This window comes from Pelodiscus sinensis, chromosome 2, assembly GCF_052426305.1.
Source record: "Pelodiscus sinensis isolate ZL-2025 chromosome 2, ASM5242630v1, whole genome shotgun sequence".
In the NCBI taxonomy this organism is placed as follows: Eukaryota; Metazoa; Chordata; order Testudines; family Trionychidae; genus Pelodiscus; species Pelodiscus sinensis.
The window spans coordinates 263256798-263282761 of record NC_143053.1 but is presented as its reverse complement, the minus strand read 5'-3'; the positions used below and the strand labels follow the sequence as shown (position 1 = coordinate 263282761).

The window sequence follows — 25964 nt, the reverse complement described above, 5'->3', positions numbered from 1 at the left end:
CTCCTCCCTCCCTATCCCATCCGCCTCCCTATTCCCATCCACCTCTCTCTCTTTCCTTCATCCTCCCTCCCTATCCATCCATCTCTCTCTTTTCCCACGGGCCCAGCGGGCGGGCGCTGGGGTGATGCGAGGTAGGACTGGCCCTGGGACGGGGAGAGCCGGGGGAGGGGGGGGCCGCTGTCCCCGTGTGGGACCCGCCCGGGGGGGGGGAGATGGAGCAAGGCCCCAAAAGGGGGGGGCGGCAGCGCGGGGGCAGCGAACGCAGGGACAGAGCCCGGCCAGACCCCAGCGCCCCCCCGCCCGCCGCCCATGGCTCCCAGCGCAGCGCCGGGGGCGGGCTGGGGGGGAGGCAGGCGGGGCGGGGGGCGGGCCGAGGCTCGGCGCGTCGGGCGGGGCTGACCCGGGATCGGCCCGGCCCTGCGCTGCCCCCCCCCCCCCAGGCCGAGGAGGCGCCGCGCGGGCCGGGCCGGGACGATGGCCCAGGTAGGGCAGCGCGGCGGGGGGGCTCCGGGCCGGGGGGGCCCAGGCACCGGCCCCCCCCCCGCGCTTGGGCCGGTTCGCTCGGGACCCGGCCGGGAGCCGCCCCGGGCACCGCGCTGCAGCCGCTTGCGCAGGGCGCCGAGCCGGGACCGGGGAAGGAAGGGAGGGGAGGGGAGGGGGGCAGATCGGGGGGGCGGCCCGGTGTCCTGGCGCGGGGGGCGGTGGCTGCCCGGCGGCGGCCCCCGGGAAGAGCAGCAGCTGCGCAGGGGCGCTGGGCCGGGCCTGTGACACTAGGATCGGTGTGCACTAGCGCCTGGCCTGTGACACTAGGATCGGTGTGCACTAGCGCCTGGCCTGTGACACTAGGATCAGTGTGCACTAGTGCCGAGCCTGTGACACTAGGACCGGTGTGCACAAGCGCTGGGCCTGTGACACTAGGATCGGTGTGCACAAGCGCTGGGCTTGTGACACTAGGATCAGTGTGCACTAGTGCCGAGCCTGTGACACTAGGACCGGTGTGCACTAGCGCCTGGCCTGTGACACTAGGATCGGTGTGCACAAGCGCTGGGCCTGTGACACTAGGACCGGTGTGCACTAGCGCCTGGCCTGTGACACTAGGATCGGTGTGCACTAGCGCCTGGCCTGTGACACTAGGATCGGTGTGCACTAGCGCTGGGCCTGTGACACTAGGACCCGTGTGCACTAGCCCTGGGCCTGTGACACTAGGACCGGTGTGCACTAGCGCTGGGCCTGTGACACTAGGATCAGTGTGCACAAGCGCCGTGCCTGTGACACTAGGACCCGTGTGCACTAGCGCTGGGCCTGTGGCACCAGGGAGCAGTGTGCTAATGAAGCCCGGGAAATTCAAATCCCGGGCTTCATTAGCAAGTGCGGTATGCATACATTACCCCGCTAGTTCGAACTAGGGGGGTAGTGTAGACATACCCTCCGTGCTTAAGGTCTGAAAACTAGAAGAAAATGTTATTGGAACCCAAATTAAGTATAGCCCGTTTTTGTTAAAACACTGCAAATGATAAGAGCTTATAGAGATGAATAAAAATATGCATTTGACTCCCCATTAAAAATTGCTCAACATTTAAATGGAAAAAATGAACAATCCCTTTTTTAAAGAAATCCAAAACAAAAATTAACTTCCAAAAATAACCCTGTCTTATTGAAAAATAGTCATTTCAATAAAGCATGTGCATTTCCCTTTTATTTAAAAAAGCGTAATTGAGTTTAGGAACCAGCAATGCCAGGTAAATCGGCTAGCTAACAAGAACTGTAGAAAGCACAGATCCTGCATCCGGGCTGGAACCAATCCCTACCTGATAGCAGTCACAAAGAAATCTCCCCGTAAGCAGTTGATTCCTGACGTGTGCCACGGTTTCTTGTACCTCCATTGAAGTACCCGGTGCTGCCGGTGTTGGGGAGAGGCTGTCGGACGAGAGGGACAGCGTGTCAGCCCGGGCACGGGCGTGCTAAATTCCCGTGTCAGCCGTGAGTGGATTCTCCCCGAGAGTGGAAAATGCCCCGTTCCCGGAGAAGGCGCAGGGCTGGAAGTGGCAGGGTGCGGCTGGCGGAGCAGGTGCTGAGCTGGTCACGGTTTGTGGTTGCAGGCGCCGGTGACGTTCGAGGACGTGGCGGTCTATTTCTCGCCGGAGGAGTGGAAGGAGCTGGCGGACTGGCAGAAAGAGCTGTACTGGGCCGTGATGAAGGAGAATTACGAGCTCGTCACCTCCTTAGGTAAAGACACGTTTGTGCTACGGGGGGGCTGTGCGGCCTGTGAAAATCCGGGTCACCGGACACGCCCCTGGGATTGTCCTGCATGGAGTGTGGCAGTTGTGTCTCTGGCCATCTGCAGCTCCGCTGGGAGGGAACGTGCTCCCGGTAGCGAGGTCCTGCAGTCACATGAAGCGCTCTCCATCTCCGAGAACATACCCCCGCCTGCAGCTAAACTGTCCCGTCCAGTGGACGGTTCAGGGCATTCGCCGGGGGCCCGCACTTTGGAGGGGTCTGGGGGGGCTGGTGGCAGAATGGGGGCAGGGGCTGAGGCAGGGCGGGGGTTGTCCTGGGCCCTGCTCTCCGCTAGGGACGGCCCAGGTGGGACCAGGGCAGGGGCCGTCTGACGTCTCTTCGCCATGTGGCTTATTCAGTGTCTGGTAGAATAGGACCCTGGTCTTCGATTGCCTCCCTGGGTGCCCCTGCTCTCCAGACCGGAACGCTCCCAGCGGTGACACATGAGCATGGCTCGCAGCCCCTCACAGCCCCCTAACACCGGGGCACAAACCCCAGCCAGTCCCCAGCTGCGCATCTCTTAGTCCCTGGCTAAGACGTGGGATACTTCGCCCGAGCAGGGACCCGGCCGGTCAGCATCTGGGACGTAGTGGGGGGACCTTGCTGGTTGCTGGGCTTGGGCTGTGGGTGACCCTCACTGGCTGCTGCCTGTACCACGGCCCAGCCGAGTAGCGGATGGGACAGGGAGGTGCCTGTTCGACCGGTTACCTCCCAGGGAGAGGAACGAAGGAAGGTGGGATGCCGTCTCTGGCTGGGGGCAGGGCTGGAAGGGACGGCTTTTAGGTTTCTGTCTGGGATCATGGAGGAGGCAGCCTAGGAAGGGGCTGGAGTTTAGGGGCCCAGTCTCCCCCATCTCCAGGGGGCTGAGGCATCCTAGCCCTGCCCTGGAACCAGATTCCATCTGTGCTGGGCTGTATCCTGGAGGAGCAATAAACCACCCTCTGTTCTACTGGCTGGGGGAGTCTGTTCGTGCCGCTACGGGGGTGCAGGAGACGGGAAAACCCCGACGCGCCCTCACAGCATCACCCAAACAGCGATTGGGAGATTCCAGCTACGTTTCTCCCCGGGAGGTTTAACAGCCCTTGGGACTTTGCAGTGATTAGAAACTTCGGTTTAAATGAGGGTTTTTTGCCACTCCCCCGTGGAATAACAGCTGGCCTGTTGTGTTCTCTCTAGTAGATGATGAGACTGTGAATGCCAGAATGGAGGAGAAGATTCGGGAGGAGGATGCTGAGCCCCTGCTTCCAGGCAAGCCCCTTTCCCTGAAACTGGAAGAGAACGTTTCCCCGAGTCCGGTGAAGGCGAAGACCTGCCTGACTCGGAGCAGACTCCAGACCGCGCAGAGAAACTCTTCCGGCAACACACAAGAGAGCCCAGCAAGCAGCACGGCTCTGCAGAAGTCCCAGGTGGCGGAGAGACCCGACGCCCTTCAGGAGCGCGAGCGAGGCTGCCTGGAGACCAGTCTCCTGGCTCGGGCGAGGACCCACAGGAGGGACCGGCCGTTTCCCTGCAGCGAGTGCGGGAAATGCTTCTCCCAGAAGGGGGACCTGAAGATCCACCTGCGGATCCACACGGGGGAGCGGCCGTACGCGTGCACCGAGTGCGGGAAGCGCTTCACCCAGCGCGGGTACCTGAAGATCCACCTGCGGCTGCACACGGGGGAGAAGCCGTTTCCGTGCGCCGAGTGCGGGAAGAGGTTCCCCTCCAAGGGGGATCTCCGAATGCACCAGCGGAAGCACTCGGGGGAGCGGCCCTTCGCCTGCGCCGAGTGCGGGAAGAGCTTCACTCGCAAAGTGGACCTGAGAGTCCACCAGCGGAAGCACACGGGGGAGCGGCCCTTCGCCTGCCCCGAGTGCGGGAAGAGCTTCACGTCCAAGGGCTACCTCAAGATCCACCGGGGGCAGCACAGGGGCCGGCGGCCGTTCCCGTGTCTGGAGTGCGGGAAGAGCTTCATCGCCAAGGGCTCGCTCACGGCGCACCAGCGGGTCCACACGGGCGCGACGCCCTTCACCTGCCCCGAGTGCGCCAAGAGCTTCACCACCAAGGGCTACCTCAAGATCCACCGGCGGCTGCACACGGGGGAGACCCCGTACCCCTGCGCCGAGTGCGGGAAGAGCTTCACCACCAAGGGCTACCTGAAGATCCACCAGAAGATCCACGCGGACGGGACGCCCTTCATCTGCAGCGCCTGCGGGAAGAGCTTCGCCACCACGCGCTACCTCAAGATGCACCAGAGGAGCCACGCGGGGGAGACCACGTTCACCTGCACCGAGTGCGGGGAGAGCTTCGCCCAGAAGGGCTATCTTCGCATCCACCAGCGCATGCACACCGGGGAGGGGCTCTTCCCCTGCCCCGACTGCGGGAAAAGCTTCACGGCCAAGTACCTGCGCATCCACCGGCGCATGCACACCGGGGAGCGGCCCTTCGCCTGCGCCGAGTGCGGGAAACGCTTCACCGCGGAGGGCTCTCTGAAAATCCACCTCAAAATCCACAGCCGGGTGCTGCTGAGCATCTGCGCCGAGTGCGGGAAAAGCTTCTCCTCCCTGCGCTATCTCAAGGTGCACCAGAAAACCCACGCCCGGGAGCCAGCGCCGCTCCCCGGCGCACGTGGGGGAGGCCTCCCGCAGGGGGCGCTGGCGAGGGGCCCCCAGAAAGGCCCCCGAGAAATGATCTCCTTCACCTGCAAGGACTGCGGGAAAAGCTTCTGCCAGAAGTCTAACTTGCTCACGCACCAGAAGAGCCACGCGCGGGAGAGGCCGGGTCCCACGCGCACCCCCCGCCCCGGCCCTGCGGCCGCTCCGCCGGCCTCCGTGAAGTTGCGCCCTGTGGATCTGGCCCGGGGAGTAGTGAGAGCAGGGAAGGATTGTCTGGAGCCCGACCCCTCCCCCCCGGTCAGGGAGTTCAAGCCCAGCTTCCAGTTTGCACCGCAGGCCTGCCCGCTCCCCCTGGGAGTCCATCTCGGTGCTTCCTGAGCCCGCGGGTGCCCTGCTCCTGCCTGGCGACGCCCCCGGGGCTGTGGCTACCTGTGCATGACGTAGTGCCCCCGGGCACTCCCGAGTCCCGGCCCCCAGCTGCTCCCTCTCGAGGTAGCGGGATGGTCCCCGGTCCCGCAGTGCCCTGGGGGAGGGGAGACTCCCTTGCGGCTGCCACGGGCTTTGCTTTCCCCCTCCTACCCGTGCACCGAGCCTGGCTTTTTAGTTGCAGGCGGGTTCAGTGAGTTTCTGGCAGAAGCCCCCTGAAACCGAACGACAGATTCCCGGTATCGCTCGCTCGCCGATTGAATTGAATTGTCTTTCCTGTCCGCGGTGCAGTCGCCTGCGCAGTGCAGATCCTTCCCCGTCCAGTCCTCGTGTCCGGAGCATCCCGGCGAACTCGGCACCGCGCACGCTCCCCGGCAGAGCCCAGCGCCGGGCACGGGGCGGAACTCAAGCTTCCCCTTTTCGGCAGCTGCACTGGGACGGCGGAGCCCGTGGCGGAGCCCCTGAGCCCTTCCTCTAGCCCGGCTGTGCGGGTGCCGAGTGCCGGAGGAAGTTCTCCGAAGGCCCACCTGCGCTCGAGCACCCCGCCGAGGCCAGGCGCCGCCGACAGGGCAAGGAAAGACAATGGCCGCGTCGGGCTGCAAGCGAGAGACGTTGGTCCCGGCGGTGGAAGAGCAGCGCGAGAGCAGCCCTCTGGGAAGTCCTGGGAGAGGCTGCCCAGGCAGCCATCAGAGACGGGGCGGGAGAAACCCTCGAGTCGCCGGGATGGGGGGAGCCCTCGGTATCTGTGCCGTGGGTCCCACTTTGCCTTGCAGCAGGGACCGTGCAAGGGACAGGGGCGGGGAACAGGCCAGCTGCTGGCAGGGTGCCCAGGGAAGGTGGAGGAGACGCCACGGAGCACGCTCCTTACGGATGGAAAAGACCTGGGAGGTTATCAAGGCCCCGGCCTTGCCCCAGCCCGCTTCCTCCAGCCCTGCCTCTGCTTGAGGAGTCTGCTCCCGCCAGGCACGGGCTGGGCGCGCTCCCGGGACGCCTGGCGCGAGCGGCCGAGAAACAGGCTTCCTGCCCTTCCCCCGCTCCGTTCCCGCGGCCGCCGAGGCTGCGCCGGGCTCACTGGAGTGCCGCCGTGATGCCCGCTCTGGGCCTTGTCCCGGGACCGCTTGGGGGAGCAGCTTGTCGGGCCCTGCTCCGAGACGGCCGCTGAGCGTCCCGCGGTGTTCACAGGGCGGGCGTTTTGGCCGGTTCTTTGCCTCTGTTCCCGCCCTGGGCGTTCCCGCTGAGACGGGAGCTTTTGGGGTCTCACTCCTCCCGGGGGGTTAACGCCAGTGGCCGGGGTCTGTCCTGCTGGCTCCAGCAGGCCTGGTTCTCCCAGCTCCGCCGCGGCCACGCGCCTCAGGAGCTGCCTGTGTTCAGAGCTCACTGGCTGGAGACCGATCCCCATGTGATACAGGCAGTGATGCTGAGTGGGTAGGGCTGGGCGCTGGGGTCTCCTGGGTTCTAACAGCTCCTGATTCCCTGCCCCCCTGTGCTCCGGTTTCCCTCTGTCCAAGGCAGACAGTGCCGGCTTCCTGGCCACAGCGCGTAGCTAGTTACTCTGGATCCCAGGCCCACATACGGCATGTCGCTCCGGGCTGGCCTGGCCGGGGGAAACGGGTCACCCGCAGCCCCCGGGCCCGCTTGAGGATTAAGGGCGCGACGTGTGCCAGCTTCAGGGACCGGGAGTCAGGACGTTCACCTCTGACACCGATTCGTTATCTGGCCTTGGAGATGTCACGTTGCCTGCTCTGTGCCTCAGTTTCCCTGCCTGGAACCCGTGGGGTTGTGAGGACTGATGTTGATCTTGCGCTTTGAGATGCAGCCTGGCGCCCAGTTCCTGTGTTTGCCGAGTGTTCTGGTTACCAAGGGACCCGGGCACCGAATTAACACAAAACTGCACCATCCTTTTCGCCGTCTCCGCGGGTGAGCCGGTCACGGGGCAGATGGGAATGCAACAGCTGGCAGAATCAGGCCCTAGGAACGGCTGGCTCCTGCCCTACAGGAAGTGCGGACGGTCTCTGTGCTGCCTCCTCCGTAGCTCGGGGAGCCACACGCCCGGGTGCAGGGGGGACCGAGACCGGCCACAGCCACCCCCTGCCTGGCTCCAGCGTTTCGCACCGAGCGGTGCTGCGAGAGGCGGTGAAGGGCGGGAGCAGCCGGCAGGGGCAGAGAAAGCCGCCCTGATGGGTCAGAGTCTGAGCTGCAGCACATCAGGGGAGGGGCATTGAACTTAACGGTGCTGAGCCAGCCCCGCCCGTCTGAACCCAGGAGTCTGCTGGCCAGGGACCCTGTCTCCCCCCCCCCCCCCGGCCTGGCTGTGCAGTGCAGGTGTTACCGACATCGAGAGGCCTGAAAGCCAATGTACGGGGAAAGCCAAGGCCACGTTCTAGCCCCACGTAACCCCGTGGTACTGCACTGGCTGCCGCCAGGCTGTGCGGATGTGCGTGGCCAGCGCCGTTGGCTCTGTGCCCGGAAAGGCCGTTTCTAAGCTAGAAAGAGCAAGTCTGGGGGCAGAAAACAAGTCCGGGGACCTGCTGCCTATTTCCACGTGCCCTGGCTGTGAGGGGGATGGGGACAGGTGTAGGGCGGGGGTCGGGGGATTGCACCTAACCCTCCTCCCCAAAGGAAACGCGCCCGGCGCTGTCGGAGCTCACGCCTGGGAGGCTAAAGGCCTCGCTCGGCGCACGGAAGGGCCAGAATCAGGGCTCATCGCAGGCTGCCCCTTTGGTGCTACGAGGGCAGAGGCGCTCAGGGCACCGCAGCAGGCGCTAGCGCCCCAGGCCCAGCAATCCGGCCCCGCCGGCGTTTCGCGTTGATGATCCCGGTATGGTCCCCAGGAGAGCACCGGCTGGGCCCACGCTGCCCCGGGGCAGCTGCCATAGCCCACAAGCGCAGTGGCCCCTATGCGGCTGGGTGCACCCCTGGGCACGGTTCGTCCACCGCCCGTGGCAGGGGCCGACGCAGCGCTGTGCGTGCCGGAGCTGGCGGGGCACCGCCGTGGGCGATGGCTGCGCTGATACAGGCCGGTGCAGGCCAGAGCGCGTGCGGCTCGAAGGCGCATCTGGCCAGCGGGTTGGTCCCGCACAAGACGGGTAGCCGGGGGGTAACTTGCAGGTGAAATGTGCCCTGCGGAGCGTCAGCAGCAAGGCCCCTGTCCCGTCAGGCTCTGTGCTGCCCGGCGGAGGATTTCACGCCGAGGGGGACCGGAGACGGGCTGTGCCGGGCCGGATAAATGGGATCGAAAGGGCCAGAGGCAGAGCGGCTGTGTGGCGCCCCAGGTAACCCCTGGCTTGTGGGCAGCTGAGGCACGAGCAGAGAACAGCTGGATGCCCTGGTGGGGGTGCAGGGCAGCTGGGGTCCATCAGGGCAGCGCCGGGAGGCAGCACAGAGGGACTAGGATCCGCGCGCTGGGCTGGAGACCCAGAGACTAGGGAGGGAAGTTGAGTGGGAGACCTGGCAAGCCGAGCCCTTCCAAGGAGCAGGTCCAGCCAGTTCGGGAAGTGGACGTTCCTGTTCTGATCCGGAGAACAGGCCATGCAGTCGGGCACCTGATGGGTGGGCTGTGACGGGCACGTGGCTTTAAAGCTTCCTCGTCGTGAATCTGAAAGCAGGAAGGCCCCAGGCCCAGGGATCTTATGGGGCTTCTCCCTTGCCGTTGTTCTGTGACTCCGAAAGGCCAGGCTCTGGTATCCGCGCTTTCCGGAGCGTGTCTGGAGCGGCTCCACGGACACGCAGAATCCAGGTGCCCGCCGGGGTTCCCAGGAACGGAGCCTGGCTCACTCCGGACGGTGAGACGCAGGGGAAGAGGCGAACGGCCCGAAGCCGGAGCAGACGCTGAGCATGCGTGTGAGGAACACGGGAACATCGAGCTCCGTAGCCACGACTCCTGGTGCGTCACATTGGTTCCCGGGCCTGGAGGAAACGCAGCCCGAAGCCACCAGCGTGACGGGCTCGTGCAGCAAATGGGGCCGCTGGGTTTGGGTGAGAGACTCCTGAGACTCCGAAAGGCTCGCGGTGCTTCCCGGCCTCCGTGGCGTGAGGAGTGGGGTCGTGTGTTTGGTGGCTGTGGGGCCAGATGCTGTCCGGCGCCCTGCGAAGGGACGGGGAGCAAACGGGGCCGTTGGAATGGAAATACGACCAAGGTTCCTGATGTGAATCGTGTTTCCTTTCTGCCGGGCTCGCTCCAAGCTGCACAGGGATGGAGTGAGGCCGGCCCAGGCCTGCCTCTGGTGAAACGAGAGGGAAAGGAGTTTGCTTTTCATTCTGAGCCTTGTGATTTGTTCGCCAGGCGTGCTCATGGGCTTCTGAATACGGGTCAGTTACTCGGTCTGACCCAGCGCTAGTGTGGGCTCCACGGTGAAGGGGGAAAGTCGGATTTGGGGGCCTGTCGTCTCCTCCGTTGCTCAGCCAGGAACGGGACCAGAGGAACAAAGTGTGATCCTGGCCACTTATTTCCACTGGTTCGCTCTTGTGCTAGAACTTCGTGCAAAGCATATACCAGCTGGTCCCGTGCAGGCTCTTTGTGCACGAACGTGTCTGCTTCTGCGGTGGTGTCACTTGGATACAGCGACTGTCCCTGACGCGCCGCGGAACGTGAAATGGAGCTGTACCGCGCTGCAGGCTCTGGAGTAAGGTCAGTCTGACGTGGTGGCACTTACCTTCCTAAACGAGAGGACTCCGGAGAGTTTCTAAGGCACGAACGGATTCCTTACGAGAGATTTGTACCGGAAGCACGTTCTGTTTGTGGGTGGCGCTGAAGCTGGATCTCGGAAGACAAGGCCTGCTGCCATCTGTCTCCTGTAGAGGAACGTTTTGAGCTTGGCCAGTCAGCGTCTCCAGGAAAGGCTTGTTGCTTCGCCGGCATTTGCACCCGGTGCCAAACACTGTGCTGGATGGTCATAGGAGGATGACGGCTGCAGCTGGAGAGACAGCGCATGGCAAACTCAGACAGTCCTCAAGAAGCTGTATCCACTCGTGGCCTTGGAAGATCTGTCGAGCCGTGGGCCTGGGGCCGGGGCGGCCATGGGCTCTGTTTTACATACTGGGTAGTAGTTCAGAGCCTGCGACGGTGCAGGTACGTTGGGTGTTCTGGGCCCCACTGCGCTGTGTGTACTCACAATAGCACCCACACTAGGCACGGTGACCTCTGCAAGGCAAACACGCAAAAGGCAATAACATTTGTCTGTACATATGAGGCGGTAGATCACGGAGTCTCTGTCCCACGTGTATGTGGCTGTGCTCAATGCATAATTTATACCTGTTAATGACGTTATTTAATCTTTGATTCTTTTTGCTTTTTGGCTTGTTCTATATATTTCTAAATAAAGAAAACATTAAGGAAGAAGAGTCAAAATCTCTGTTGTATGAAGACCTAACGGATACAATAGCCGTTCATCAGGCGTTTCCCGTCCTACCGCACGTGCTGGTTAAAAGCGTATCCATAAAGCACACGGGAATTCCTTGTTGAGATCTATCAGCTGGCCAGATCGTAGCCCATTTCATAGAATCATAGAATAATAGGACTGGAAGGGACCTCGAGAGGTCATCGAGTCCAGCCCCCTGCCCTCAAGGCAGGACCAAGCTCCGTCTACACCATCCCTGACAGATGTCTATCTAACCTGTTCTTAAATATCTCCAGAGAGGGAGATTCCACCACCTCCCTGGGCAATTTATTCCAATATTTGACCACCCTGACAGTTAGGAATTTTTTCCTAATGTCCAATCTAAACCTCCCCTGCTGCACTTTAAGCCCATTACTCCTTGTCCTGTCCTCAGAAACCAAGAGGAACAAATTTTCTCCTTCCTCCTTGTGACACCCTTTTAGCGGTTTTCAAATATCTAGCTGGTAACGTTTGCAGGTGGCGGGGTTTGGTGACAAGGGACCAGCCATTGAGCGATCTGGGAAGCTGGGCCCATTCAACCAGAATGCGGTTTTATGATGGCCAAATAGCACGAGGATGGGGCCTGGCGTGGGGCTTGGAACGCGGTGACTGCAAAGAGCCTGGGGGGGAGAGGGCAAGCGACGGAGCCGTGCGACACGGCGGCAGAGGGCCAGCGGCGCCCTTGGCTGGATTAATGGGTGGCGTGAGGAGGGGATTTTACGGCTGTGCACAGCGCTGGCGAGAGAGTAACTGACCCCTCCGGCCAGCCTGCCGGAGAAGGGTTAAGAGACGGCACGACTGGGGAGGCTGCAGCAGCCAGCCACAAACCCCTGTGAGAGCTGAACGTGGCTCAGGGGAGCAGTGGCTTGTGCTGGGCGGAGCGTGACCGTCACAAGGAGAAAATACCAGGGCTGAACGGGCTCGTCAGTCCGGCAGGGCAGGGCAGGAACCAGTGCCTGCGAGGTGCAGCCAGATGCATTCCCAGTAGAAATCAGGCCCTTGTTTTAAGTACGGCTGCTTGGCCGTTGGAACCAGCTCCCACGGGCAGTGGTGGAGTCTCCACGGGACGAGAAGCTGTTAAGGATACGTCCACACGGGCGGCTTCTTGTGCAAGGACTTGCCGGGTGTCTACACTGCACACGCGTTCTTGTGCAAGTAAATCTACAGTCTAGTGTTGGAAAACAGGGCTCCTTCTGGAAGAGAGATTCCTCTCCCCACGAGGAAGAAGCCCTCTTGCACAAGCGTTCTTCCACAAGAGGCCAGTGTAGACAGGCAACATGAATTTCTTATGCAAGAGAGCCCGATGGGTAAAATGGCCTCAGAGCTTTCTTGCACAAGAGAGCGTCCACACTGCTATGGATGCTCTTGCGCAAACGCACAAGCCAGTGTAGACGTGCTCTTGTGGAAGACTTTTTGGGCAAGGACTCTTTCACAAAACAGTTCGGCTGTGTCTACATTGGCATTGCTTTCCGGAAAAGGGATGCTAACGAGACGGGTCGCAATTGCAAATCCATGGGGAATTTAAATATCCCCCGCGGCATTTGCATTTACATGGCTGCCGCTTTTTTCCAGCTCGGGGAAAAGCCGGAGAAAAGCGCCAGTCTGGACGGGATCTTGCGGAAAATAAGCCCTTTTCCGGAGGATCCCTACTTGAAAGTAGTGAGCTAGTGAGGGGCCAGCCAGGGGCAATGGGAATGGGGGGGGGTCTGCGTGGGGGTGACCCGGTGGCTGTGCTGAGGAGCTCTGTGCTGTGGGGGATCTCTGAGGGATCCAGGCTGGGGGCCCTGAGGACGTAGGGGTGGAGTGTCCATGGTGGGGGGAGAGGTAGGGTGTTAATCCGGCTGCCAGGTCACTGGGCGCTCTGGGCAGTCAGCGGGCTGGCGAGGGGGTAGCAGGGAGGGGGGAGGGAGGCGGAAGGGCTTGGCCTGGGGGGGGGTAGCAGGCACGGCCATTTCCCTGGGCTGCTCCCCCTGCGCTGAGCGCTCTGGTGCCGGGCCGCATGCTGCGGGAATGCGGGTTTCCCACACTCGGGGCCGGCCCTGCGCCCCGCTGGGGTGAGCAGCATCTCCCCGCCTGGACCCGCCAGGGGCAGCAGGGCCGCCTAGTCCGTGCAGCGCGTCTCCCCCCTCCCCCCAGTTCCCACGGGTGCTGCCGTCCGCCCTCTGCCCCGAGGGGCTCTGGCCGGGCCCTACGGCTGCGCTCACAGCTCTTCGCTTCCCAGGGCTGCAGGCCCGCCCCGAGCATCCCCGGCGGGCTGGTCCTTCAGGGTCTCCCTGAGCGAGACGTCCCCCCCACTCAGCCCTGGACACAGACCGGCCCTCGCCGCCCCGCTGGCGACCCATCCAGTGCGGAATAAATGGCTGTGCGCGCACCAAGGTGAGTGCAGATGTGCACCATCTGTTCCCCCCCCCCAGCCTGCGGGGCCGCTAGTCTGCTGGGCGGCACCGGAATCGCTCCTGAGCAGCCACCCCATGCTCAGCCTCCAGGGATCCCTCGGGGCTGGGCCGTGTCGGGGGGCGTCCTTCCTCACACCTCAGCAGGCTCTGGGCTCCTCCCCCCCCACGGCTCCTCCCCTCGCTCCACCCGACAGGTGAGCTGGGGTCTGGCACTGGGACACCCCGCGTGGGGAGCAGAAGTCACTGGTCAGTGGGACGGGCTGAGCAGAGCGGCCAGGCGGGGTCGGAGCAAAGGCCTGTCCAGCCCGGCGTCCTGGCTGCCCACAGTGGCCAGAGCCAGATGCCCCGGGGGGGGGGGAACAGAACCGGGAACCATCAAGTGACCCCTCCCGTGTTGCCCACTCCCAGCGCCTGCCTGGACGCGGGCAAAGGGGGAGCGGGGCAGCCCCCGCCGGAGGGAGCAGGTCGCCAGCTCTCGGTCCGGACCCGGGCAGTCCGGTATCCGAGCCGCCTGGCCGGGAAACACGTGGAGCCCATCGAACCGTCGGGTGTTTCTGCTGGAGCCCCCAGCAACGCTGGAGGGGAGGGGGCAGCGCCGGGCGCCTGCCTGCCGCTGGGACCCGCCCAGGAGGGGCTCGCGCCCGGCTGAGGTGAGGCAGGGCCGGGCCTGGGAAGCTCCGTTCTGAGGACGTCGCAGCGGCCACGGGGATGAAAATGAACCATGAAAACCGCAAGAGGAAGCTGGAGCCCGACCTTGGCCAGGCCCCCGGCCGGCGGGAGCAGCCGAGCCCCCCGGGACCGGGCCGGAGAAAGGCTCCGGGTGCAAACGCCCCAGCCAGCGCCTTGGCCCAGTTAAGGGCTGAGCTCCCGTCTCACTCCGCCCAGGGAGGAACACAGGCCCAGCCGCCCGCTTCCTGCGGGGAGTAGCCCTCGTTAGCCGCAGAGCCAGGCCTTTGCTGGCCAGGGGACGCCGGGGCTGGGTGTGAAAGGTGCAGCCGAGCCGTATCGCAGACTCGTGCACAGGGCTGGGGCCGAGCTAGCTGAGTGTGAAAGGCACAATCGAGCCCTATCACAGACTTGTGCACAGGGCTGGGGCTGAGCTAGCTGAGTGTGAAAGGCACAATCGAGCCCTATCACAGACTCGTGCACAGGGCTGGGGCCAAGCTAGCTGAGTGTGAAAGGCACAATCGAGCTGTATCACAGACTCGTGCACAGGGCTGGAGCCGAGCTAGCTGAGTGTGAAAGGCACAATCGAGCCGTATCACAGACTCGTGCACAGGGCTGGGGCTGAGCTAGCTGAGCGTGAAAGGCACAATCGAGCCGTATCTCAGAGGGGCCGAGCCAGCTGAGTGTGAAAGGCACAATCAAGCCATATCACAGACTCATGCATAGGGCTGGGGCGCAGCAGCCTGGGTGTGAAAGGTGCAGCCGAGCCGTATCACAGACTCGTGCACAGGGCTGGGGCCGAGCTAGCTGAGTGCGAAAGGCACAATCGAGCCCTATCACAGACGCGTGCACAGGGCTGGGGCCGAGCCGGCTGAGCGTGAAGGGCACAATCGAGCCGTATCACAACCTGGTGCGCAGGGCCAGGCCGAGCCGGCGGGCATGGTACGAATAGGCCCCTCTGGCACGGGAACCAGGCTTGGTGGCCACATGCAGGTGGCTAGGTAAGAGGCCGAGGCCGGGGCATTCTCTGGGATGGTTCCAGTCCCACATGGGGCCGTCCTCAGGCCCCCGCCGAACACGCAGCTGCCTGGGCCCCCCGGTGCTGGGACATCGCCTGCCCAAGGCAGCTGTGGATGCCGAGGGCGCCGCTGCGGGGACAGCAAGGAGCAGGCAGTGCTGGCTCCGGAGGCAGCCTCGTCTCCCTTCCCCACCCCTGGGGCCTGGAGCGGGTCCATGGCTCGGGCGGGTGGGGGGGAGGAAGAGGGACTGGGACTTGCCCAGGGCTGTGGGCCGTGCTCCCTTTGTTTTTCCACCCATAGGCGGAATACATTTTGTTATCTGCACCAAGGCAGGTGCGGGTGTGCACCAGCCGGGAACCCAGACGACGTGGGGCACGGCCGAAGCTCCCAGTTCCCACGCCTGTGCCTCCCTGCCCTGCCCCTACAACCCTGAGCACGGCCCCCTCCCCTGCACGGCCCCTCTCCCACCTGGGACACCATTCACCGGCGCCCTGGCGCCACCCCCGGGCCACAGGCGGAGCTGCAGGGGCTCCCTGTGCGCAGGAGCTGCCAGGAGGGGTCCAGATTCAATGGGAGCTCGGGAACCTTTGGGGAAAGTTGGGGGGGGGCTAAGCAGGAAGTATGGGGCCCCCCAGAGCAAAGTGGGACCGGCTGGAGGGCTGTCCAGGGGCTGGAGGCCGGCTGGCGGGCGCGGCGCAGCAGGGGGTCGGGCGGAGAGGAGGGAGGACGGTATTGGGGACACCGCCGGCTGGGGCCGAGGGGAGGACGGGCGCTGCTGAAGCTCAGGTAGGAACCGAGGGGAAACACCAACAGGAGCCCCGCTCGGTTCCAGCCCAGGGAGGCAAACAGCTGAGCAGGGAGGAGGCTCCAGCAGGCACCCGGCAAGGGTGTGGGGGGAGGATAACGAGCGGGACGGGGCCCCAGCCGGGTACCATACGCAGCCCTGGCAGAGGGGGCGCCCAAAAGCAGCGGCCGAGTGCAGATCGTGGCCAGGCGTCCCCGCCAGCCCGCGGGCGATTCCCTGCGCCAGGAGCAGGGCCCGCCGGGGGGGGGGGGCGGCCCAGGAGTGGCCCCAGCTGCCACCCACTTGTAGTTTAGATCTTTGTCACAGCTCCCTGGAAGGCAGAGCAAGCCCAAGCCCCGCAGCCGTGACCCCTCCGCCACCAGCCCCCCGACGGCACTTGCGGGGCCACGGAGCAGCCGGACGTCGGCTCCGGTACGTTCACTGGCCCCGCAGCTCTCACCTCCTGGCTCCGCGCCGACGAGCCGCTGAGAGCCGAGCGGCCTCCCTGCCCCTCCCGAGCCGGTCCCTTCCCAGACACGGCCAGACCAGCCACGTCCCACCGCCGGGCACAGATACTGACCCCGACGTCTGTGGGTTGGCGGGCCGGCCCTTGGGCAGACTAGAGCATGTCACACCCCTGCGGGTAGGGCTAACCGCGTCGCTCTTCTGGGTGCCGCCAGTATCCGCAATAGCAACGCCGTGTCTTTAAAAGCGCTTGCGAGTCCCCGAAACCGCGGGCGCGCTATTCCGGCGTCCCTGCGACCCTCGGGCTACGTCGACACTGGCGTGATTATCTGCAAATGCTTTTAGCGGAAAAGTTCTTCTGTTAAAAGCATTTTCAGAAAAGAGCGTCTAGATTGGCACAGACCCTTTTGCACAAAAGGACTTTTGCCCGAACGGGAGCAGCATAGTACTTCCACAAGAACACTGACCATCTTACAGGAGATCGGCAGTGCTTTTGCGGAAATTCAAGCGGCCAGTGTAGACAGCTGGCAAGGTTTTCCGGAAAAGCAGCTGCTTTTGTGGAAAAGCTTCCCAGTCTAGACACAGCCTCGGTGCACGAGGGCTCACCGATCTGTCGGAACAGGGCCGTATTTTGGAGTTTGGTCTGTGCAGACCGCGCCGAATTTCAAAATAAGCGTTCGCTTTCGACTCGGACGAAGCTACGCAAATTGCGCAGGTTACTCCGACGGACGGGCGCTGTCTAGACACACCCCTCGTAAAGGGGACAGTCCTGGCACGGAGCCAGGAGGTGACAGTCCAACGAATGCATCACACTCTGCTCAAGAATTCAAGCAGAAAAACAAACCCTTCCCCTTTGGCGTCTCATGAAGGTTTTGCACTTCCGTCTGCTGGGGAAGTGGATCTGGGCCGCTGGGTTTGGCTTCCTGGCTGCTGTGTGGTTTCCGGCCTGGCCTCGTGGTAACAGCCGCTGCGGTTTGCAGTGTGGGGGACCGATTCACCCCAAAGCTGTGTCACTGGGATTAGAAAGCAACACGGCAGCCGGTTTGCTCCTGTGGGGTTTTACAAAACCTCCACTGGCCCCACAGCTCGCTACAGCAAGGGGATCCGCCTGCCCGACCGGCCTCGGCACGGAGGCGTCGCGAATACCGGCCCCCAGGAAGCCCAGCTGCCACAGAGCGAGCTTTCTAAGCCAGCACTAGTCACACCCCAGTGACTCAGCCGCCGGATCAGCGATCGGCGTGCCCCAGAGAGCCACAGGCGTGCGAGCCGCAGGGGGGCCTGCGCTTTAGCCACGTACACGCATGCGCCCAGCAAGTCAGTTACCAACAGCTGGTGCTGGAATTGGCTACCAGCGACTGGCTAATCATTCAGCCGCGCCGGGCGTCAGTCCCATGGGCTGCAAAGAGCCACAGGGGCCCCGTTTGGGACGGTGCTGCTGCTCGGGGCTATGGGCCCTGCGGGGAGAACCTGTGGGGTTACCCTCGTGTCCCGAGCACGGGAGAGGCAGCGACACCAGTGGGCAGCCCAGCCTCGGGCAGCCGCTCTGCAGCTGAGAGAGCCAGCGGTGTCTCTCCCCCACGTCCAATCTGACCCCATTAAAGTCAGATCAGTGGGGCGGGATTATCCCTCAGGGAGCCAACTCTGGAACGGCACAGACACGTCCCTGCTGCCGGCCACGGCCATGGCGGGCAGCAAACGGGCACACTGGACACGTCGGCCAGAGGCCGGGAATGGGAAACAGGGAGGGATCACGGGATGTTCCCTGTTTTGTTCCCTCCCTCTGGGGCACCTGGTACTGGCCACTGCTGGCAGCTAGGACACTGGGCCGGATGGGCCTTAGGTCTGGCCCATCCGGCCGCCGCGGTGTCCTGGAGGTCAGGACGCAAACGAGGGGAGGGTGGGCAGGAGGAGGCTGCCAGGTGCACAGGACCCCCAACAAACAGCAGGCACCTCCCAGAGAGCCCAACACTTCTGAGGGGTTTCACAGTTTTGTGACTAGAGAGAAAAACCTCCACCCAGCCACGCATGGATTTTATCAGCACACGGCCTCATGCCACAGGGGCTGGAACGTGGCTAGGATACGGCTGACAGACACCCATCCAAAAAGAGATCTTGGCCTTGGAGAAGGTTCAGAAAAGGGCAACTCAAAGGACTGGGGAGCCCTATGAAGAGAAATTAAGAAGATGGGGACTTTTCAGCTTGGAAAAGAGGAGGCTAAGGGGGGATGTGACAGAGGGCTATAACATCATGAGTGGCGTGGAGAAAATAAATAAGGAAAAGTTATTTGCTTGTTCCCATAAGGACTGGGGGTCACCAAATGAAATTACTACGGAGCAGGTTTAGAACAAACAAGGACATTTTTGTTCATGCAGTGCACAGTCAACCTGTGGAACTCCTTGCCAGAGGACGTTGTGAAAGCCAGGGCTTTAACACAGTTCAAAAAAGAACTAAATCATGGAGGTTGGGTCCATCAATGTCTATTGCCAGGCTGGGCAGGGATCGTATCCCTAGCCTCTGTGCGTCAGAAGCTGGGAATGGCACTGGCCACTGTTGGCAGCCAGGACGGGGGGCTAGATGGGCCTTTGGCCTGTTCTTAGGAACAGCATCTCAGTGCTAACGCTTGCTAAGTATCAGAGGGGTAGCCGTGTTAGTGCCAGCAATGCGTCTCTGCTACATACATCGGCCAGACTGGACAGTCCGTATGCAAAAGAATCAATGGACACAAATCAGATCGCAGGAATGGCAACATACACAAACCTGCAGGGGAACACGTCAATCTCCCTGGACATGCAGTGGCAGATCTAAAGGCAGCCATCCTGCAGCAAATAAACTTCAGGACCAGACTTCAGAGAGAAACTGCTGAGCTCCAGTTCATCTGCAAGTTTGACACCATCAGTTTAGGATTAAACAGACTGTGACTGGCTCGCCAACTACAAAAGCAGTTTCTCCTCTCTAGGGGTACGTCTAGACTGGCATGATTCTCCGCAAATGCTTTTAACAGAAAAGAGCGTCCAGACTGGCCCGGATGCTTTTCCGCAAAAGCACTTTTTGCGGAAAAGCGTCCGTGCCAATCTAGATGCGGTTTTGCGCAAGAAAGCCCCAATCGCCATTTTTGCCATCCGGGCTTTTTTGCGCCAAACAGTTTTTGGCTGTCTACACTGGCCCTCTTGTGCAAAAACATTTCTGGAAAAGGGCTTTTGCCTGAATGGGAACGTCAAAGAATTTGCGCAAGAAGCACTGATTTCAGACAGTGGAACTCCAGTGCTTTTGCGCAAAATCAAGCGGCCAGTGTAGACAGCTGGCAAGTTTTTCCGCAAAAGCAATTGCTTTTGCGGAAAAACTTGCCAGTCTAGATGTAGCTTTGGTGTTCACACCTCCAGATCTGCTGCTAGAAGTGGGCCTCACCGTCCTGATTGGATCCACCTCGTTATCTCTCGCCTGATTCTTGCCTGCATATTTATACCTGCCTCTGGAAATTTCCACTACATGCATCTGACAAAGTGGGTCTTTGCCCACGAAAGCTTCTGCTCCAACTCTTCGGTTAGTCTATAAGGTGCTACAGGACTCCTTAATGCTTGCTAAGCGAGAAAGGTCAGTAATCTGCACAGGACACACAAGGGAAGCAAATCAGCCACAGCAGAACGTGGCTAATAACCACGTCAGTGAACAAACAAACACCAGCGTTGCCCCAGCTCTGACAGAGAGGAGACCCGAGTTCTCTTCCAAAGACGCCTCACCATCACTAGGCGCCCCCCCGAACACTGCATAAATAACCCTGTCGTACAGGCGTGAATACACGAACGCCAGTCACACAGCCGCGGCCTTGCTCTTGGATTACGTGTTAAGAGCCCCGTTTGCAAGAGTCAGCAGTTCTCACAGACACGTGTGCAAAGCAGCCCGATTCGACTGTAACCGGAAAGCGAACATACCTCCCGGGGCAGCTCTGTGTGTTTTGGTTAAGCTAGGTTAGTGCAGTCACTCGGCAGGCCGGCTGTACGCCTAGGAGGCCAACCCCGTGGCTGTAGAAAACTCACACTCCGGAGAGGGGCCACGTCCGTGGCTCTTAAGCCAGGCCCCACAGCAAGGGGCCGGGGCGCTAAACGTGCGTCACAAACGTCCCTTCTGCACACGCGGGTTGGCAGGTGGCTTCGGAGCAGGCGTTCCTGTTGGCCCGGCAGACGCGCTGTCCCGCAGGAGCGATTTGGTCCAATCTCTCCCTCGCGGCGGCTCCCGCGGATCACCCAGACGCCGTTCGCCACGTCCCACCCGCACCGACGGGCTCACGTGTGGCTCCTCTGATGCAGCACAAGGTGCCTGTTCTGCACGAACCTCTTCCCGCACTGGCTGCACCCAAAGGGCCTCTGTCCCAACGGGGCTCCCTGCTGGCTCTGTGCGCTGGCCCTGCCCGGCGGGGCCCTGGCGAGGGGCTTCGGGCTCTGGCGGACGCCGGCCCTGCCGCTCTTCGCCAGCGCCTGCTCGGCGTGCGTCCTCTGGTGGGCCAGCATGATCCGCTCGTCCCGGAAGCGCTTCTCGCACTCGGCACACTGATGCGGCTTCTCCTCCGCGGGGGCCTTCTGGCGGCCGGGAGCCGGGCCGCCCTCCCCCTCGCCCCGGTGCATCCGCTGGTGGCTCTTCAGGTGCTGCTTCTGGCTGCAGGTCTTGCCGCACTCGGCGCACCGGTAGGGCCTCTCGCCCGTGTGCACCCGCTGGTGGATGAGGAGGGTTTTCTTGTCCTTGAAGCGCTTGCCGCACTGGGCGCAGGCGAAGGGCCGCTCCCCGGTGTGGATGCGCCGGTGGCTGAGCAGATGGTGCTTCTGGCTGAAGCGGTGCCCGCACTGGGCGCAGGCGAAGGGCCGCTCCCCGGTGTGGGTGCGCTGGTGGCTCACCAGATGGTGCTTCTGGCTGAAGCTCTTCCCGCAGTCGGCGCACGGGAACGGCCGCACGCCCCGGTGCACCTTCTGGTGGGACACCAGGATCTGCTTGAGCCGGAAGCTGCTGCCGCACTGCAGGCACAGGAAGGGCCGCTCCGCCGTGTGGGTGCGCTGATGCTTTCGGAGGTCCCGGCGCTTCCCGAAGCTCTTCCCGCACTGAGCGCACGCGTACGGCCCCAGGGGCGCCACCGGGCTTCTCTGGCGCCGGGGGAGCTGCGGCCTCGCAGGAGGGCCCCTCCCTCGGTCGGGGGCCGCGGCCTCCTTCCCCACGTGGGTCTTCTGGTGTCTCTTCAGGTCCCCCTTGGAGGGGAAGCCCTTCCCGCACTGGGGGCATTTAAAGGGCCGCTCCCCGGTGTGGCTCCTCTCGTGGATGGTCAGGGCTGTGTTACTCTTGAAGCTTTTGCTGCACTCTGGGCAGGTCGGGGGGCTCTTCTTCAGCGAGACGCGCGGGGGAGGGGCCTTCGGGGGGCTGCCCTGGGCATTCCCCACGCGCCTTCGCGGATTCTTGGGGGGCTTGTTTCGAGCCAGGCCGCTCTTCTTCTGCGCACGCCACAGTGGGCGGCTCTCTTCCTCGAGCTTCCCCGAGAAGGCGCTGGCCGGTTCCGGGGTTTCCGGGTCTTCCTCCTCCTCCTTTTTAATCCTGATTCCATCATCTACGGGAAAAAGACGGGGGTGGGGAGGAGGTTCCAGATGTTATTTCAGGCGCTACCGATGGGGAAAACCAGCCTGCCCATTCCACAAGACCCCCAGTCCCAGGCGTGAATCCGCTGGAGAGTTGGGAACGTCTCTGGGCTAATGGGAAATCCACTCACTCTCCACACGCCACAGAGACGTGCCCGCCAGGGCAGAGGTCCTACCGGCCCTGGGAGCCAGCAGCGTTCACCCAAACAGGGCTGGCTCCCAGGCCGGCGGCCTGAAATAGACCCCTCGGAGACACGGATTCTACGGGTGAAACACGCCTTGGCCACGCAGAGGCTGGATGGGGGGAGTCCTGCCTCTTTTATTCTGCCTCGGTTCTGAGCCCAGCCCGTGAACAAGCCACAAGCAGTGAGGACGGTTCTCGCACTGAAGTGGTGAGGCTGGGGAGGGGGGGGGGGGGGGAAATCAGGCTACGAGTGAACTGAGTGAATTGGTCCGGCTGGGAAGTGACCACTGGCTCCGGCCACAGAGGGACGCTCTGGTGCCGCACCCAGGCTCCGCCACGGTGGACGCCCCGCACGGCCGTTAATGAACGCCCCTCCCCAGCCACGGCCCTAGTGTGAAGGACGCCCTTGGAAAGTCCAACGCTCCTGCCTAGCCCCACGACTCACCGGAGCAGAGGAACCGGGCAGGTCTCCACTCGCTGGGGGGCGGGGGGTCTCCCACACACGGCTCCTCCTCGAGCTCAATTTTACAGATGAGCTCCGGCTTGACAGACGGCCGCCCTGTTCCAGGGAGGGAGACGGGTCAGTGACAGCTCCGTCACCGTCACTAGCCTGCAAGCAGGGCCCCTCCTTCCCACAGGAACATCCCTCGCGCTCGGCGGCCTCCCGACTCCCGGCATGCACCTGTCATGCCGCGCCCGCCCGGTGCCACCGCCGGCTGTTGGTCCCGCTCTCCGACGCGTCGACTGTGCTACGCGCCTGTTCCGCTCCAGCTGCCGGACCCTAGCACTGTTCCTGGCTTCCTGCAGGGATCTGTCCTGTCCTGGCCTCCGTCCCCCCGCCACGGTCCTGCGCTTTACCTGGTCCGTGATGGATTGTACTGCCCGGGGCTGGGCACCGCCCTGACTGTATGCCCCCCGCACGCTCACGGGGTCTGGGAGCGTCGCCCAGGGCCAGCACCGTCCAGCATCAGAGCTGGGAGTTAGATGCCTCCCTCCAGACAGGTGTTTAAATACGACTGGCCCAGCCGCGGAGAGAAGGGATCCAGGAGCCTCACCCAGCGAGGCCACCAGCGCGTAGTTCTCCCGCATCACCTCCCGGTACAGCGCCCGCTGCCAGGCCGCCAGCTCCGCCCACTCCGCCGGCGAGAAATAGACCGCCACGTCCTCGAACGCCACCTGCAACACAAGCCGCCCGGCTCCGCATCTCGGGCTGCCCGAGAGCAGAACCCGCGTGGGGCCTGCCGGAGGGTCCAGACCGGGGCAAACCCCTCTGGGGCTAGAGCCACGCAGTGCGTCCCCGCCGCCCCCCTGCCCGTCTGGCACCACCTGAACCCCAGACACAAGGCGGTGACGCCAGAGCTGCCGGGGGGAGGACACAGAACAGCTGGCTGGCATTTCAGCCACTCTCGGCACGGCAAGAGCAGGGTGGGACCGGCACTAGATCTGTCAGTCTGGGGGTGGGCGGAAAGACTCCAGCGCACCCAGACGCCCTGCAAAGCAAGGGGAAGGGGGGGGAGGGGGGGAGAGGAAGGAGGAACGCTGCACCCTGCACTCCCAGGCCTGGGTCCCACCCTCCTGAGCTGGAGACTGGAGGAGGGGGGGGATTCAGGTTCAAGGGAAAGGGTGGGGGGTGGGCAGGGGAATGACCCTGAAGCGGGATGACTAAGCGAAAGGGAAACAGGCAGAGCCGGAGGCGGGGGAAGGGCTCACGCTGAGGCCAGAGAGACCCCTGCAGCTCCGCGAACCTGCAGGTGCGGGAGCAAGCCCCGTCCAGGACGGTAGGTGTGTAGGGCCCCGTCCAGGACGGTAGGTGTGTAGGGCCCTGTCCAGGACGGTAGGTGTGCAGGGCCCCGTCCAGGACGGTAGGTGTGCAGGGCCCCGTCCAGGACGGTAGGTGTGTAGGGCCCCGTCCAGGACGGTAGGTGTGTAGGGCCCCGTCCAGGACGGTAGGTGTGCAGGGCCCTGTCCAGGACGGTAGGTGTGCAGGGCCCCGTCCAGGACGGTAGGTGTGTAGGGCCCCGTCCAGGACGATAGGTGTGTAGGGCCCTGTCCAGGGGCGTCCGTCACCCAGCGGCTCTGACAGCGCACACAGCCAAGTCCGGGGCAGAGCCCTGGTCTGGAGACCGAGCGGCCGTGCACCTGGGTCCCAGGCGTCTGAATTCACCGTGTCCGACAGGCACAGCCAGTCCCGTTTTAAAACGACTTCCCAGAGCCCCCCCCCCCACCCGACACTCCGGCACCCAAACCGTCTTCCATCTCCCAAGCCCGCTGAGCCCCCGACACTCCTGCGCCCAAACCGTCTTCCATCTCCCAAGCCCGCTGAGCCCCCCGACACTCCTGCGCCCCAACCATCTTCCATCTCCCAAGCCCGCTGAGCCCCCCGACACTCCTGCGCCCCAACCATCTTCCATCTCCCAAGCCCGCCGAGCCCCCCCGACACTCCTGCGCCCCAACCATCTTCCATCTCCCAAGCCCGCTGAGCCCCCCGACACTCCTGCGCCCCAACCATCTTCCATCTCCCAAGCCCGCCGAGCCCCCCCAACACTCCTGCGCCCCAACCATCTTCCCTGTCTCCCAAGCCCGCCGAGCCCCCCCGACACTCCTGCGCCCCACCCGTCTTCCATCTCCCAAGCCCGCTGAGCCCCCCGACACTCCTGCGCCCCACCCGTCTTCCATCTCCCAAGCCCGCTGAGCCCCCCCGACACTCCTGCGCCCCACCCGTCTTCCATCTCCCAAGCCCGCCGAGCCCCCCCGACACTCCTGCGCCCCACCCGTCTTCCATCTCCCAAGCCCGCTGAGCCCCCCCGACACTCCTGCGCCCCACCCGTCTTCCATCTCCCAAGCCCGCCGAGCCCCCCCGACACTCCTGCGCCCCACCCGTCTTCCATCTCCCAAGCCCGCTGAGCCCCCCCAGATACTCCTGCACCCCACCCGTCTTCCCTGTCTCTGGAGCAGCATGGCCTGGAAAAGCCACGAACTCAGGTGCCCGGGGAGAGCAGAGACAGCGGCTGGGCATAAAGAGCCGCACACGCCACCGAGCCACCGGCCCCTGTGGGCAGGAATTACAGAGCCACCCCCCACGCCCTGCACCCTGTGGGCAGAGCCGCCTTGGAACCAGGGAGCCCTGCCAGGGAGCCCAGCTTATTGTCCCAGCTGTCCCGCGACCCCCATACCGGAGGGCACAGTTGCCCCTTCAGCCCCCACACTGGGGCAGAGGAAACACCCCCACCCGCGCCAGGCCTGGCCACTGCAGAGAGCCCCCTTCCCTGTAGCCAAACCCCACCCGCCCATATACAGGGCAGGTGTGAGAGACAGCGCCCCACATCCTGGGGCGTTCTACAGGCAGAGAGCCCCGGGCCCCCCGAGCCCCCCCGCGGAAAGCCCCTGTCTCGCCCCCCGCACCCCCAGCCCAGTCCCTGCAGCGCACAGACCCCGGCCCCCTGGGGCTGCAGCCCCGCCTCTGCCCGGCCGCAGGGGGCGCCCCCCGCCCTGCCCTGCTGCAGCCTCCCACCTGCGCGGCGCGCGCGGCCGCCATGCCCGGGCCGGGCGCGGAGCGGGGCGCAGCCGGGCGGCCCGCGGGCCGATGTAGCGCCCGGCCCCGGCCCCCGACGCTGCGAAGCCGGCCGGCCCCGCGCCCGGGGCATTGTGGGAGATGTAGTCCCGCCTGATTGACAGCTCCGGGCACGGCCCAGGCCCTGCGCGGGAGGGGAGCGGGCGCGCAAAAGATGCGCAGCGCAGGAGGCAGCGCGGGGAGCCCGGACCTGGCCAGACTGCGGGGCACAGACCCCGGGGAACCTCCCGCCCCGCATCCCACCCCGGGGGGGCCTCCCGCCCCGCATCCCACCCCGGGGGGGCCCCTCCCGCCTCGCATCCCACCCCGGGGGGGCCCTCCCGCCTCGCATCCCATCCCGGGGGGGGGGGCCTCCCGCACAGACCCCGGGGGGGGGCCCTCCCGCCCCGCATCCCACCCCGGGGGGGCCCCTCCCGCCCCGCATCCCACCCCGGGGGGGCCCCTCCCGCCCCGCATCCCACCCCGGGGGGGCCCCTCCAGCATTCTCCACCAAAAATGTGACGCTTATAAGAAGTAGAGATGGACTAGTGCTGTCAATTATAGCCTGTGGGTTAATGCTATAGACTGCACCCCCCATCCTCCCCACACACACCGG

The 25964-nt window shown here is 63.8% G+C and overlaps 2 protein-coding genes across 6 annotated transcripts; one reads left to right on the top strand and one right to left on the bottom strand.

Annotated features, from left to right (window-relative positions):
- Positions 1-10670, top strand: LOC102460466 (uncharacterized). Of its 4 annotated transcripts, none has more exons than XM_075916915.2 (3): positions 1-131; positions 2100-2226; positions 3454-10667. In XM_075916915.2, exons 2-3 carry the CDS (start codon positions 2193-2195, stop codon positions 5247-5249), a joined length of 1830 nt encoding a protein of 609 aa, XP_075773030.2. In that variant the 5' UTR covers positions 1-131; positions 2100-2192; the 3' UTR covers positions 5250-10667. The 4 variants fall into 4 exon arrangements, with proteins under 4 accessions (XP_075773030.2, XP_075773028.2, XP_075773027.2 ...); XM_075916913.2 differs by lacking the exon at positions 1-131 and adding an exon at positions 340-483 and having other exon boundaries at positions 3457-10670; XM_075916912.2 differs by lacking the exon at positions 1-131 and adding an exon at positions 340-483.
- A 7670-nt stretch (positions 10671-18340) lies between these two features.
- On the bottom strand, positions 18341-25444 carry LOC142825165 (uncharacterized). 2 transcript variants are annotated; one of them, XM_075916931.2, is made up of 4 exons: positions 25310-25444; positions 22854-22974; positions 22244-22357; positions 18341-21586 (listed from the first exon to the last, which is right to left on the bottom strand). In XM_075916931.2, exons 1-4 carry the CDS (start codon positions 25331-25333, stop codon positions 20283-20285), a joined length of 1563 nt encoding a protein of 520 aa, XP_075773046.2. In that variant the 5' UTR covers positions 25334-25444; the 3' UTR covers positions 18341-20282. The 2 variants fall into 2 exon arrangements, with proteins under 2 accessions (XP_075773046.2, XP_075773045.2); XM_075916930.2 differs by lacking the exon at positions 25310-25444 and having other exon boundaries at positions 22854-23210.
- Between the last annotated feature and the right edge of the window lie 520 nt (positions 25445-25964).